This window comes from Lolium rigidum, chromosome 4 (assembly GCF_022539505.1).
Source record: "Lolium rigidum isolate FL_2022 chromosome 4, APGP_CSIRO_Lrig_0.1, whole genome shotgun sequence".
Taxonomy (NCBI): Eukaryota; Viridiplantae; Streptophyta; class Magnoliopsida; order Poales; family Poaceae; genus Lolium; species Lolium rigidum.
In genome coordinates, this window is record NC_061511.1 from 93,731,521 (window position 1) to 93,745,982 (window position 14,462).

The 14,462-nt window shown below is 46.3% G+C and overlaps 1 protein-coding gene across 1 annotated transcript; it reads left to right on the top strand.

Moving 5' to 3' along the window:
- The first annotated feature begins 12,474 nt into the window (after positions 1–12,474).
- Positions 12,475–13,236, top strand: LOC124647368 (transcription repressor OFP1-like). The gene has a single exon (XM_047187325.1). The coding sequence runs from the start codon at positions 12,478–12,480 to the stop codon at positions 13,234–13,236; it is 759 nt and encodes a 252-aa protein (XP_047043281.1). The 5' UTR covers positions 12,475–12,477.
- The last annotated feature ends 1,226 nt before the right edge of the window (positions 13,237–14,462 follow it).

A 14,462-nucleotide genomic window follows, 5' to 3' on the forward strand; every position in this document is an offset into this window, starting at 1 on the left:
ACGAACATGCATAGCAACTCACATGATATTCAACAAAGGTAAAAGAGTTGATGGCGTCCCCGTAAAACATGGTTATCGCTCAACAAGCAACTTATTAAGAAATAAGACACATAAGTACATATTCTTCACCACGATAGTTTTTAAGGCTATTTGTCCCATGAGCTATATATTGCAAAGACAAAGAATAGAAATTTTAAAGGTAGCACTCAAGTAATTTACTTCGGAATGGCGGAGAAATACCATGTAGTAGGTAGGTATGGTGGACACAAATGGCATGGTTATTGGCTCAAGGATTTGGATGCACGAGAAGAATTCCTCTCAATACAAGGCTAGGCTAGCAAGGTTGTTTGAAGCAAACTCAAGTATAAAAGGTGCAGCAAAGCTCACATATGAACATATTGTAGCTATTATAAGACTTTATTTTGTCTCCTTGTTGTTCAAACACCTCAACCAGAAAATATCTAGACTCTAGAGATCAATCATGCAAACCAAATTTTAACAAGCTCTATGTAGTTATTCATTAATGAGTACAAGGTACATGATGCAAGAGCTTAAATAAGATCTATATGAGCACAACAATTGCCAAGTACCACATTATTAAAGACATTAAACCATTTACCACATGCGGCATTTTCCGTTTCCAACCATATAACAATGAATGAAATAGTTCAAATTTCGCAATGAACATTAAAGATGAAGCTAAGAACATATGTGTTCATACGAAACAGCGGAGCTTGTCTCTCTCCCAAACAAAGAATGCTAGGATCCGATTTATTCAAACAAAAACAAAAACAAAAACAAACAGACGCTCCAAGTAAAGCACATAAGATGTGACGGAATAAAAATATAGTTTCACTAGAGGAACCTGATAAGTTGTCGATGAAGAAGGGACGCCTTGGGCATCCCCAAGCTTAGACGCTTGAGTCTTCTAAAAATATGCAGGGATGAACCACGGGGGCATCCCCAAGCTTTGACTTTTCACTCTTCTTGATCATATTGTATCATCCTCCTCTCTTGACCCTTGAAAACTTCCTCCACACCAAACTCGAAACAAACTCATTAGAGGGTCAGTGCATAATTCATATATTGAGAGGTGACATAATCATTCTTAACACTTCTGAACATTACACAAAGCTACTGAAAGTTAATGGAACAAAGAAATCCATCAAACATAGCAAAACAGGCAATGCGAAATAAAAGGCAGAATCTGTCAAAACAGAACAGTTCGTAAAGATGAATTTTAAAGTGGCACCAGACTCGCTCAGATGAAAATGCCCAAATTGAATGAAAGTTGCGTACATATATGAGGATCACACACGTAAATTGGCAGATGTTTTTGATTTTTCTACAGAGACTACTGCTCAAATTCGTGACAGCAAGAAATCTGTTCCTGCGCAGTAATCCAAATCTAGTATTGGCTTTACTATCAAAGACTTTACTTGGCACAACAATGCAATAAAATAAAGATAAGGAGAGGTTGCTAAAGTAGTAACAACTTCCAAGACTCAAATATAAAACAAAATTGCTGTAGTAAAATAAACACATGGGTTATCTCCCAAGAAGTGCTTTCTTTATAGCCATTAAGATGGGCTCAGCAGTTTTAATGATGCACTCGCAAGAAATAAGAGTTGAAGCAAAAGTGAGCATCAAAAGGCAAGTATGAAACAAATTTAAGCCTAACCCACTTCCTATGAAAAGGAATCTTGTAAATAAACAAGTCATGTAGGCATAATGCAACAAGCATAGGAAGATAAAACAAGTGTAACTTCAAAAATTTCAGCATATAGAGAGGTGTTTTAGTAACATGAAAATTTGTACAACCATATTTTCCTCTCTCATAATAATTTCCAGTGGCGTCATGAACAAACTCAACAATATAAGTATCACATAAAGCATTCTTATTCACATGCATAAAATTATCATTACTCTCCACATAACCATAATCAGTTTTATTAGTTGTAGTGGGAGCAAATTCAACAAAGTAGCTATCATCAAATATAGGAGGCATATTGTAATCATAATTAAATTTATCCTCCATAGTAGGCGGCACTAAAAGACCACTATCATTATAATCATCATAAATAGGAGGCAAAGTATCATCAAAGAAAATTTTCTCCTCAATGCTTGGGGGACTAAAAATATCACACTCATCAAAACCAGCTTCCCCAAGCTTAGAATTTTCCATGGCATTAGCAACAATGGTGTTCAAAGCATTCATAGTAATAACATTCCCATTAGCATGCATATAAAGTTCCATGGGTTTTTTAATTCTCTCTTCAAACACATCATGTCCTAATTCAAGATAAAGTTCATAAAGATCTCTCATATTTTTGTTGTTTTCCATTAAGCCTAACTAGTGGAATCACACAACTTAGTATTCTCAACAGTACCCATTTTAGCAGTAGTAAATAAATAAAGCAAACTAGATGAAGTAGATGCAAGTAACTAATTTTTTTTGTGTTTTTAATATAGAGAACAAGACAGTAAATAAAGTAAAACTAGCAACTAATTTTTTTGTGTTTTGATATAATGCAGCAAACAAAGCAGTAAATAAAATAAAGCAAAGCAAGACAAAAACAAAGTAAAGAGGTTGGAAGTGGGAGACTCCCCTTGCAGCGTGTCTTGATCTCCCCGGCAACGGCGCCAGAAAACAGTCTTGATGCGCGTAGATGACACGTCCGTTGGGAACCCCAAGAGGAAGGTGTGCTGTGCACAGCAACAAGTTTTCCCTCAGAAAGAAACCAAGGTTTATCGAACCAGTAGGAGCCAAGAAGCACGTTGAAGGTTGTTGGTGGCGGAGTGTAGTGCGGCGCAACACCAGGGATTCCGGCGCCAACGTGGAACCTGCACAACACAATCACAGAACTTTGCCCCAACGTAACAGTGAGGTTGTCAATCTCACCGGCTTGCTGTAAACAAAGGATTAGATGTATAGTGTGGATGATGATGTTTGTTTGCGAAGAACAGTAAAGAACAATTGTAGTAGATTGTATTTCAGATGTAAAGAATAGGACCGGGGTCCACAGTTCACTAGTGGTATCTCTCCCATAAGATAGCAGATGTTGGGTGAACAAATTACAGTTGGGCAATTGACAAATAAAGAAGGCATAACAATGCACATACATATATCATGATGAGTACTATGAGATTTAATCAGGGCATTACGACAAAGTACATAGACCGCTATCCAAGCATGCATCTATGCCTAAAAAGTCCACCTTCGAGTTATCATCCGAACCCCTTCCAGTATTAAGTTGTAAACAACGGACAATTGCATTAAGTATGGTGCGTAATGTAATCAACACAAATATCCTTAGACAAAGCATCGATGTTTTATCCCTAGTGGCAACAAGACATCCACAACCTTAGAACTTTCTCGTCATTGTCCCAGATTTAATGGAGGCATGAACCCACTATCGAGCATAAATACTCCCTCTTGGAGTCACAAGTATCAACTTGGCCGGAGCCTCTACTAGCAACGGAGAGCATGCAAGAACATAAATAACATATATGATAGATTGATAATCAACTTGACATAGTATTCAATATTCATCGGATCCCAACAAACACAACATGTAGGATTACAGATAGATGATCTTGATCATGATAGGCAGCTCACAAGATCTAACATGTTAACACAATGCGGAGAAGACGACCATCTAGCTACTGCTATGGACCCATAGTCCAGGGGTGAACTACTCACACATCGATTCGGAGGCGATCATGGCGATGAAGAGACCTCCGGGAGATGATTCCCCTCTCCGGCAGGGTGCCGGAGGCGATCTCCTGAATCCCCCGAGATGGGATTGGCGGCGGCGTCTCCGGAAGGTTTTCCTTATCGTGGCTCTCGCATGCGGGGGTTTCGCGACGAAGAATATATGTAGGCGGAAGGGCAGGTCAGGGGGCCACACGAGGGCCCCACACAACAGGCCGGCGCGGCCAAGGGCCAGGCCGCGCCGCCCTAGTGTGGCATCGCCTCGTGGCCCCACTTCGTAAGTCCTCCGGTCTTCTGGAAGCTTCGTGGAAAAATAGGCCCCTGGGCGTTGATTTCGTCCAATTCCGAGAATATTTCCTTACTAGGATTTCTGAAACCAAAAACAGCAGAAAACAACAACTGGCTCTTCGGCATCTCGTCAATAGGTTAGTGCCGGAAAATGCATAATAATGACATATAATGTGTATAAAACATGTGAGTATCATCATAAAAGTAGCATGGAACATAAGAAATTATAGATACGTTTGGGACGTATCAGCGCTCATTAACACCGGCACGCAGAGCTAGGCGCGACGCTTCGCTGCGCCTCTACGGGAACTGCACCGTCGATGCGCGCCAATAACTTTCGTCGCGAGGTAGGCAACGGTTAGGTTGAACTTCAATGTGTCGCTGACGCGTCGGTCCCGCCACTCCCCGCCTCGCTTTTCGGTGTGTTCGGTGTCCCCGAAGCGCCCCCTGTTTAGCGGGGACGGGCTCGGGGTGCCGGACACCGTATCGGGCCGCGCCGAACAAAAAGAGGCTTTGGGGGACGCGGTTGGGAACATTTTTTTTGTCCGACACGCCCCAAATCCCTTTGGGGGACGGTTTGGGGGACGCGACTGTATATGCTCTTAATTGACAATTAATCTTCATTGTCGGCTGAACTGGTATGTTCGGACTGGTTCCTCCAGATACAAAGCGGAGGCGGCCACCCTTCACCACGAGCCCCGGTGATCGGCAATATCAGCAGGTGCCGCGCCAACGGTGGGGATGAGACCGGCATCGGTGCCGGGGGAATCCATGGTCGGTGTCCTGGTGCTCTACTATCGTGCCACCTTCACGTGTAGCGACTGCTCGTCCACGGTGGTGGAGTACCTGCTTACCCCCCCCCCGCCCACGAACTCGACAAACGAGAGACTAGGTCCGGTCACATGCCGATGTAGTGCGCCAAACCATGTCATGTTGTCAAACGGGCTTCTTCCTGTCTAGGTCGCGGTAGGAATATGAGATGACATCCTGAGCAGTCGAAGCACCACATGTCCGCCTCACGGATCGGCTGCAAAGGCGGCAAGGCGCGGGGTGCTGCCTTGTCGTGCTTGTCTACATGACTACATCCTAACAGTACAGAGCAGCGACGACCTGAGGATGGTGAGCTCTCTGATAGGGATGGGTGAGTCAAGGACAACGCAGCACAGCTGACACACCCGGCCCGACATGGACGGAGCCGGTGGAGCACGACAAGCTCACTCCCGCCACGGGTGATACGCCTAAGGACCATTCACCATCGCCACGTACAACGCGACAGGCTATCCGCGAGCTCTCTATCGGCTCGACATGTGTGCGGGCTAGGCTGGCGGTCTTCGGGTCGCCGGGGACTTGGTGAGGTTGGCTACCTCCTCCTGGTATCAGTACGAGTTGATCTGTACGTACTAGTTCGGTTGAATAAGGAGAGAAAATACCACATTAGGCTTCACAACAACGGGCTAGACTGGTTAAGTGGCTATTAAAAACTCTTTAATGATTGGCTATGTGTTTTGTGCAAGTGATTACAACAAAAAATGGTGTTTTATGCAAAAACAAACACTTATTATGGTTCCTTGCAAAAAAGCACTAACATGTGGTGCTAGGTGCTATTTCCTCTGATTCCGAGGGTCGAGGCTCCGTATTCCCCTGGAATCTCCCCTCCCGCGTACCACTTGGCAGACGAAGCCTTCCGCGATCGCTCATCCAGACTCCCTGGACCGCCACCAGGAGCAAGCCGATGCCGGGGACAGAAGCGAGCCTCCTCGCCCTCCTCTCACTCTCCCCCACCCAGCCGTCATCTTCTTTTCCCGTCCGACCTATCGATGTCCCCTACCCCTCCCTGGTCCGCCCCTCCGTGATCACACCCCAAACCCTAGTTCGAAGAACGAAGAACGGCGGCCTGAGGTGGGCGCCGGTTAAGGGTAACGGCGGTGTTTTCTGGCCGGGTCGTCCATGTCACTATTGTTCGTGGCTGCTAATTCGTGGATTACGTACACTGAGAGAGACAGTCTCATGGGGAGGAGAATAGAAAATACAGTCATTACACATTGATGACCATGCTCGAGTAGTTCGTAGTCCAGCCATGCAAAGCAGTAGATGTTGGCGCAGGTCCGGACTAGCTTAGCTTTGCTAGTCAGCAGCTTCGCGTACATGCGTTGTCTCTACAGAAGAATTTCGACAGACCACGCGCGTACATGCCTTTGTCTGTGTGCTTCTCTTCTCTGTCTAATGCTTAGTTGATGTGGTTTTGATTTTTTTTCTCTGTAGGGATTAACAAGGTTTGATTCCGAGAGATATATTACACAAGTTTATATTGTCCAAACTCAAAGAAACACCAAATTCAATGGTTGGTACATCCAAACAGGAGTTAGAATTGGGTATACCCTCTAATTCTAACAACAAATTCCAAACGCATACAAACGACAGAATTTAAATTGGAAGCGAATTCACTTCCATACTGGATTTTGAATTCTTAGTCTAATTCAATTCCAAATCAAATTCACCGCGTCCAAACAGAAAAGGCCAAAAGTACACTATTTTGAGGACATATGTACTAACTATTATCATTGGTCTTTTTTTTTGTGTGGCATGTAATACAAATAATTCCACATCCAATTTTGCATGCTTCTAGAATACATCATTGATAACATGTAATGTATTTTTTTTTGCGAATATTTATTTTTACATTTTATTGATACTTAAAAATATGTTTTAGAATCCTATCTAGGAGCCAAAGAGAGTTTTACTAGGATTCTAAAAACACGTGCAAAATGTCAAGTTTCTACTACTTTCTTGACGAGCGAAGCTAGTTGAAGTAGTAGGGTAGAAAATAAACTTGCAATTAGCCTTGTTCTTACACCTGTAATAATGATTAGGGCTCAGGTACAACGATAACCGAGACACATGACGATGACGATGAATCATTAACTTGTGGATACTAACTTTTTGTTGGAGCGCTGCGGCACATTATCTTAATAACCACAATAAATCAATGTATCATGCTCCGGTTTACACACCAACTGAAATACGTTGATCCACTACAGGACCCTAGAGAGTGAGCGGTCACAAAAAATGCCTACAATCAACATTGAGACAATCCCTATAATTTAATTGGAAGCTTCCAAGAAAGTCACCGAGCTTTCCATCATAATATCCGCAACACCAACTGTTTAGAGTAATAAGCTCACACCCTTGCGGATGCTTACTTTTCGTTGGAGTGATGCGCCATAGTGTCTCAATAGTCACAATGAATCAATGTATTTTGTTCGAGTCTTCACACCAATAGAAAGTGTGTCATCCCCCCAGGGGACCATAGAGAGCGATCACCAAAACGTGTACAATCGACATTGAGACAATGTCTACAACTTAATTCAAGCCTCCAAAGAAAGTCACTGAGCTTTGCATCATAATGTCAGCAACAACACCAACTTTCTAGAGTAATAAGCTCACAACTTTCACCCAACTAAATCTCTTTAAACCGATGTACCAAATACAATAGAAAGATATGTTTCTCAAAGGCTATCCCAAAATAAATAGTCTACCAATTATACCCTAAACTGAAGAGGACTGGAGGAGTGACAGAGAACGGAACAACCACTGGCATCGCAGGCAATGAGACACAGCAGCTGCAACTAGGCCCTCATCTAATGCACCACCCGTCCGTCACCTCGAATCATCCGATCGCTCGCCAGAAGAAGCCTGCAGGCCGGCCCAGCCATCTAGATTAGAGGTCTCCTCCAAAAGTCCAGCAGCCCGACGAGCTTCCTGCTCCCTCCAAACTGCTCATGAATAGTAGACGATGAAACAGGAGCAGTTTGGAAACAACCCCTAAAAAAAAAAGTAGACGATGAAACATAGGAGGAAAATTGACCAATCAATAGTAGTTACTACTATTCTTTGCTATTTTTCTACATAACTTTCTAATGAATATGAGTTGCAACTTGTAAATTTGCATATTCTTATAACATCACCCTCCCAAAATGATGTATGTTTCTAATAATTTTTTGAAACATCTAAGTATGGTTTTCACACTGTCAAAAAAAAAAGTATGGTTTTCACAATACTAGGGGTAGGGTTGTGTGCATCCGTAATGTCTTTATGCCATTTCGTTGTTAGAAAGACTGGGTATAATTATTATCTTCGTGATATTAATATATTCCCTTTGTCGAAAAAGTATGGTTTCCACAAAGTTTTTATTGTAACATGGTTTTCATTAGATACTTTCTCCATAGAAAGTTGGTTTCCCCTCTAAAAAAACGTTGGTTTTAACGCCTTTTTGTTTTCGATTCATAAGCCGTGCGAGTTTGTACTCGTGCATTATCAACACAATGTCTGGATTGGTTTCACAAGACGACGCTAAGACAAAGCTATGCATGATGGCCATGTCACGTCCTCAACGACATCCTAAAACGTAACAAATCATTACAAAAAGGTAAAAATCCATGACAACACGTCCCCGAGTTACATTGGCTGGTGATAGGTGTCGTCGGTAGTTGTGCAAGCACATGTTACTCGGAAACAAATTTCCTCGCCATTGAAGAATCTTCAATTACTTTAGCCACATGCACGGCCTCTCGTGGAACAGTGTTACGAGGCAAGTTTGCAAGTTCATAACGTTCAAAATATAACCCAGATGGAGAACCAACCTCAGGTTGGGTGGTTAGGAGGGTGGTTGTACCCCCAGCCCACCAGAGTTCAAACCCCAGGTTTGACATCTGTGTGTCTCATAAAGGCGAAATATCTGTCGCCTGTGGTGACTTCGTCAATTTCAAGATCCAATCCGCCGGCTCGGTCTTCCGGAGGTGCTCATAGGGGTAGGGTGTGCGTGTGTGCGTTCATAGGGGTGAGTGTATGCGCGTGTATGTGAGCGTCTGCGTTTGTACTGTGTTTCTCAAAAAAAAAAAAAACCAGATGGATAGGGTCAAGGCATTCTACATTACAATAAAAGCGTAATCTAGAAGCAAGATGTATAAATGCTTTCCTCTATAAAAAATATAAGTGTTAGAAATATATTTGGTATATGTGTATTTGGTAGTATAAGATTTATAATCTATACCTACCATACGGAAATTCAATTCGGCTCCCGGGTGCGTATGCTCCCTCTACCAAAAAATCATATTTCACAATGTCGAAAAAATTGGATAAAAAATTCTACATGTACATCTCCATAATATATGAATGTTTGTCAAGTTTCACGAAAAACCAATATTTTTTGTGATCTATGTAAAAAGGAGAAAGTTTATTTTGTGAAAAACATTATTTTTAGCACTGAATTTTGTCTTTTTTACACACGTCACATGATAAGTCATTTTTTTATGAAACGACTTTGTAAGTGCGTAGCACGTAAAGATGTACATGCGGATTTTTTGTTCCATTTTTTTTGAAATTTAAAACATATGTAAGATGCATTTCAAAATATAGGGAGCATATGCACCCATGTTCCAAAACACCACTCCCCCATACCATATCTTTAGGAGAGCTATCTTATCCTGCAAATTTGTACCACTATATATACTCGCCCGAGAGACTCAATACAACATCCAACATATTACGTTAAACCCCCCTCTATCGTTCTACATGGTATCAGAGCGGCGTCGATCCTAACCTAGCTGCCGCCCAAGCTTCCGCGCCGCGCCGCCCCCGGCGAGGTCAACCTCCATGATCTACTCCAGGGGCCGCGCAACCTGTATGAGGGTTTGTCCGCCGATCCGTTGATTCGCTGCCCTCGAGTCTTTTTTTCGATCTTTAGATCGGTTTTCTTTTTGTCCGCCAGTCGCTCGACTGGCGTTTTATTTTTTGGTTTTGCCGATCATAGATCGGATTGAGTCGCCCACCGCCACCGTCATCACGCGCCTCTACTCCAACCTCGGCGTCGAGTTCGCACCGGCTCTCCTCCATCATCCGCCCTACACCGGCCACTGCGATCGACTCGCTGGCTGGCTGCAGCGCCTGCCTTGGTAGGCTGCCGCGGCTGGCTCGCCCACGTCGTCTTCGCCTTGGCCGGCCCGCCTCCATCTACCGTGGGGCACGACTGCACGCGATGCACATGGGACACCGTTTGCATCGCAGCCGGCCGCATTCGCCTGCACGGTCTCCATCGCCGGTTCTTCTTCGCCGTCATTGCCCGGGACATCACCGACAACGTCGCCAATGACTCCGATCGGCGGCACGTCGTCCACGCCATGGCACGTGTAGCGCTGCCGTCGGTCTGATCAACCGATCCCATGCACGTCTCCGCCAAGCACGTCCCCGAGCACGCGCCTTCCACCAATTGAGCATCGGGCTGCCGCTGCATCGCCCCTTCGGGCCGCAGCGCCGCCGCCTTTGGTCCATGCTACCGACCTTCGACGCGCGTTCCTAAGCGTGGACGCCGCTGGTGGTCTCCCGCCGCTGCACCGACTCGCGTCCTGCAGCTACGTCGGCCCCTCGGGCCGAAACGTTGCCGCATGCAGTCTACTTCGTCGTCCCTGCGCACCAACGTCCCAGGCAACCCCCATGCCGCCTCCCTTGGCGCGCTGCGCCACCGTCAGCGCAAGGTCAACGTCAAGCCGCCGGGTTCTTCCTCGCCTACTTCGAGTACCGCTGTCGGGTTCTTCCTCGCCTACTTCGAGTACCGCCGCCACACCTCCACAGGTAGCCGCACATGAAGCCGCAAGCGATCTTAACCTAGCCGCCGCCGTGCTTCCACCCTAGGTCGCTGCTGGGCTCGCCAACCACTCCAGGTCGCTCTAAGCTCGCCGACCATCGCAACGCCCGTCTAGGCGTCCAGCATGACCACCCCAGGTCACCGCTGGGTTAGCCGCCTTCTACATCTTCGTACACTACAACTTTTCCGCCAGCATCCTCACCTCTTTCCCGACTACGCCACCTGCTCCTCTACTCCGACACCCGTCATCGAGACCTCCTCTGCTAGTCTACTCCGACATGGCGCTCACTTTGTAATGTTCCCTACCCCCGCACGCCCGATAGTGGCAACACCGGTACGTGCCTTCGTCCCCGACGCGTCCCCGGGCCTGGCAAGCTTGGACCGGCGCCTCGTCTTCATCGGCTTCGACGACGTCTTCATCGGCATCGCCTCTACGACTGCCTCGACCGCGTCACCACCGAGTTCTTCTATGCGTACTCGGTTCTGGCAAAACCAGAGTATGCTTTCGTCTCGACGTGCGCCTGGTTCTGGCAACACTATGGTTGCACTTCGTCCTCGACGGCTCAGATTGCATCGACTTCGGCATCGACCATCTCCACGACTGCCTCGGCGCGTCTCCGTCACTCTCCTCGCACACCACCTCGCCCGCGGCTACATCGACACCGGCACGCCGCCACGACATCGACCACGACAATCCCTCGCGCGGCTCCCTCGACCAAGGTTGCAGCACCCACACTCTCGGCTACCTCGACATCGACACAATGGGCTATCACCTTGCATGAGCACCTCGGCTTCTTCTACAGTCCAAGCATCCGCGACGCGACATCGTCCACGACGCTCACGCTACGACTGCGGGGGAGTGTCAGCCTGGTGGTTCCTACCTTCGGCTTCTCTCAAGTCTGACCGTCCGCGACGTTACTGTTGTTCACATCACTACCGCTACGACTGCGGGGGAGTATTAGAGATATATTTGGTATATGTGTATTTGGTAGTATATGATTTGTAATCTCTACCTACCATATCTCTAGGAGAGCTATCTTAGCCTCCAAGTCTGTACCACTATATATACTCGTCCGAGAGGCTCAATACAACATCGAACACATTACGCCAAACCCCTCTCTATCGTTCTACAATAAGCAATTTCTGCAAAATAAACATCAATTCTCAATTACAAATAGACTTAATATAAGTTTGTGTAAAAAGTTGATGGCGCGGAAAGGAAAAGGTCATGGGAACACAAAGAGTGCTCTATAATTGCACGGTGATAAGTATACAGAGACATGGTACTGTTAACATACAAAGTGCAAACTTCAGCATATTCTATAGTAGTCTATAATTCCATGAGTTTCTGAGCCAGGGCATGCCCATGTAAACAAGCAAACCATCTTCTTTGATATGCGTAGCAACCACGGGGGCCACACATGATTTCTCTTAGCTCCTTTCAATCTTATATGAATTTAGTGTACACTTTATATTTTTTACTCCTTAAATTTCATGATTGCTGAAGAACTTTGCCCATTGCAACTATAATGGTATGATGAGGGACTAGGTACAGCACTGAAAAGCACTGGCACATCAGCTAACAGTTCAAACTAATTTCCAGGAAAGTAAACTTGTTGGCCCAGTTCATGGTACAATGGTGGGCATGTGCAACCTCTTTGCTCATTTCTTAATTCTTAAACTTGCAACATCTTTATTACCAGAATCATCTGATCACTTCCAGTTGCCAATGCCAGCTTGCATGCCCCCTTTACAAGATAGATAAATAAACCTCGGTCATGAGCAGTGCTCAATGCTACACACCATTACTCCAGAGAGAAGAGAGAAGAGAGAGATGAGCAACCATTCCAAGTTCAGACTGTCCGATCTCATGCCAAACTCTTGGTTCTACAAGCTGAGGGACATGAAGAGACCCAGGCCACCAAGCCAGCAGAGAAGCTCTGCGGCTACAAGAACATCAAAGAGGTCATCATTAAGCCACTACTACTACCATGGAACCACCACTCCCAGGCCTCTTCCATTATCAACACACCAATCCTACCCCTACCTACAAGCAAGGCAAAGTCTACCGGAGGACCTGGATCTCTCCCCTCTCCATCTCAACTCAAAAGCAAGAAACATTCAACTCCGCAAAGATCAGTTGGCAAAACCGAGAAGCGCTGCCTTGGTCATCAACGAGGAGTTTCAAGGTTTGAAACTACGTCCGATTCGCACACGGCCGGTGTTAATTGATTCCGGAAGTGTGCACCACAATAAGACCCCAAGCAGTACGAGCCCGAGCTCGCCAAGGCTTAGGAGTCGAAGGCTTCATGTTCTCAGCAGCGGTTGCAGAGTTAGCACCAGGCGCACTGGTCGCCGGAGAAGCGCCGCGAAGAGGAGCTTCGCCGTCGTGGTGGCGTCGACGGACCCGCACAGGGACTTCTGGGAGAGCATGGTGGAAATGATCGTCCAGAACGACATGCGCGGGAGTGAGGCTTTGGGGGACCTCCTTGAGTGCTACCTGTCATTGAACTCGAGGGAGCACCATGGAGTAATCACGGAGGTCTTCAGGGGAATCCGGCTTCAGGTTGCTGATGCCCGTGTTGAGGTGTGAGGTGTGTGTACGTGCGGTTGACTTTCTCTCTCTGTAACATTTTAGTACTTTCTCCTGTCCATATTAATGGACTCAACTTTATCTAGATTTATATATTTATATGTATCTAGTTAAATTTTTAGACTAAATGCATGCGAATGTAGATAAAGTTGAAACCATTAATATGGACTGGGGGGAGTACTTGCTAATATATCTGCTGATGTGTTTATTTGTACTAATAATAACTGACATACGGGAAGAGCTTTCCAAAAAATGTATTTGTCGATGTGTTATATATCTTTATTCTGCAACTCTAAGAGACATGCCCTGCCTGACCCACTTGGATCCCGGCTACAGGGAAATCCACACACACCAACCGCAACTGCAAGTGGGTCAACGACCTAAAGAACGACCCGGAGGCAGGATACAAGCGAGCCCGGAAGCACCGCCCACGCGGCAAAGGAGGCAAGGGCAAGAACAAGGACAAGGAGGAGGACAGTTCCGAGGCGATGGACGAGGATGATAACTCGCCGGATCCCAAAGCCGGATCCGCAGGTAAATCCAACCCCTTCGAGAAAAAGAGCGTGGGGGCTTACCACACCTTCCTCGGAACCCCCACAGTCCGCGCTACAAAATCAGCTACCCGGATCCTGAACGCCACAGTTCCGGCTGTGCCGCAGTATGTCAGGTGGTCGGAAGTTCCGTGCACATTTGACAGGGAGGATCATCCCGCCATTGTGCCAAAAGAATACTACGCCTTGGTTGTAAGTCCCCGCATAGACGGGTATGATTTCTCCAAGTGCCTCATGGATGGCGGAGCCAGCTTGAACATCATGTACCTGGAGACTCGGAGCGGATGAACCTCACCAAGGAACAGCTCAAACACAGCACCACTGAGTTTCACGGCGTGGTTCCGGGTAAGAAGGCGAACTCCCTCGGCAGCATCACACTTCCCGTGGCTTTCGGCGATGTTCATAATTTCCGCGAAGAAAAGATCACGTTTGAAGTTGTGCCCTTCAAGAGCTCCTACCACGTCATCTTCGGCAGGCCCACCTACCACAAGTTCCACGCAAGAGCGTGCTATATCTACAACAAGCTCAAGATGCCGGGTCCCAACGGTATGATTACCATATCCGGAGACTACAAAAAGGCTCACGAGTGCGAGTTGGGCGAAGCCGCCTTCGCAGAGTCTGTCATATCCGGAGAAGAGCTGAAAGGCTACAGAGCCGCGGTGGATCCGACTGAGA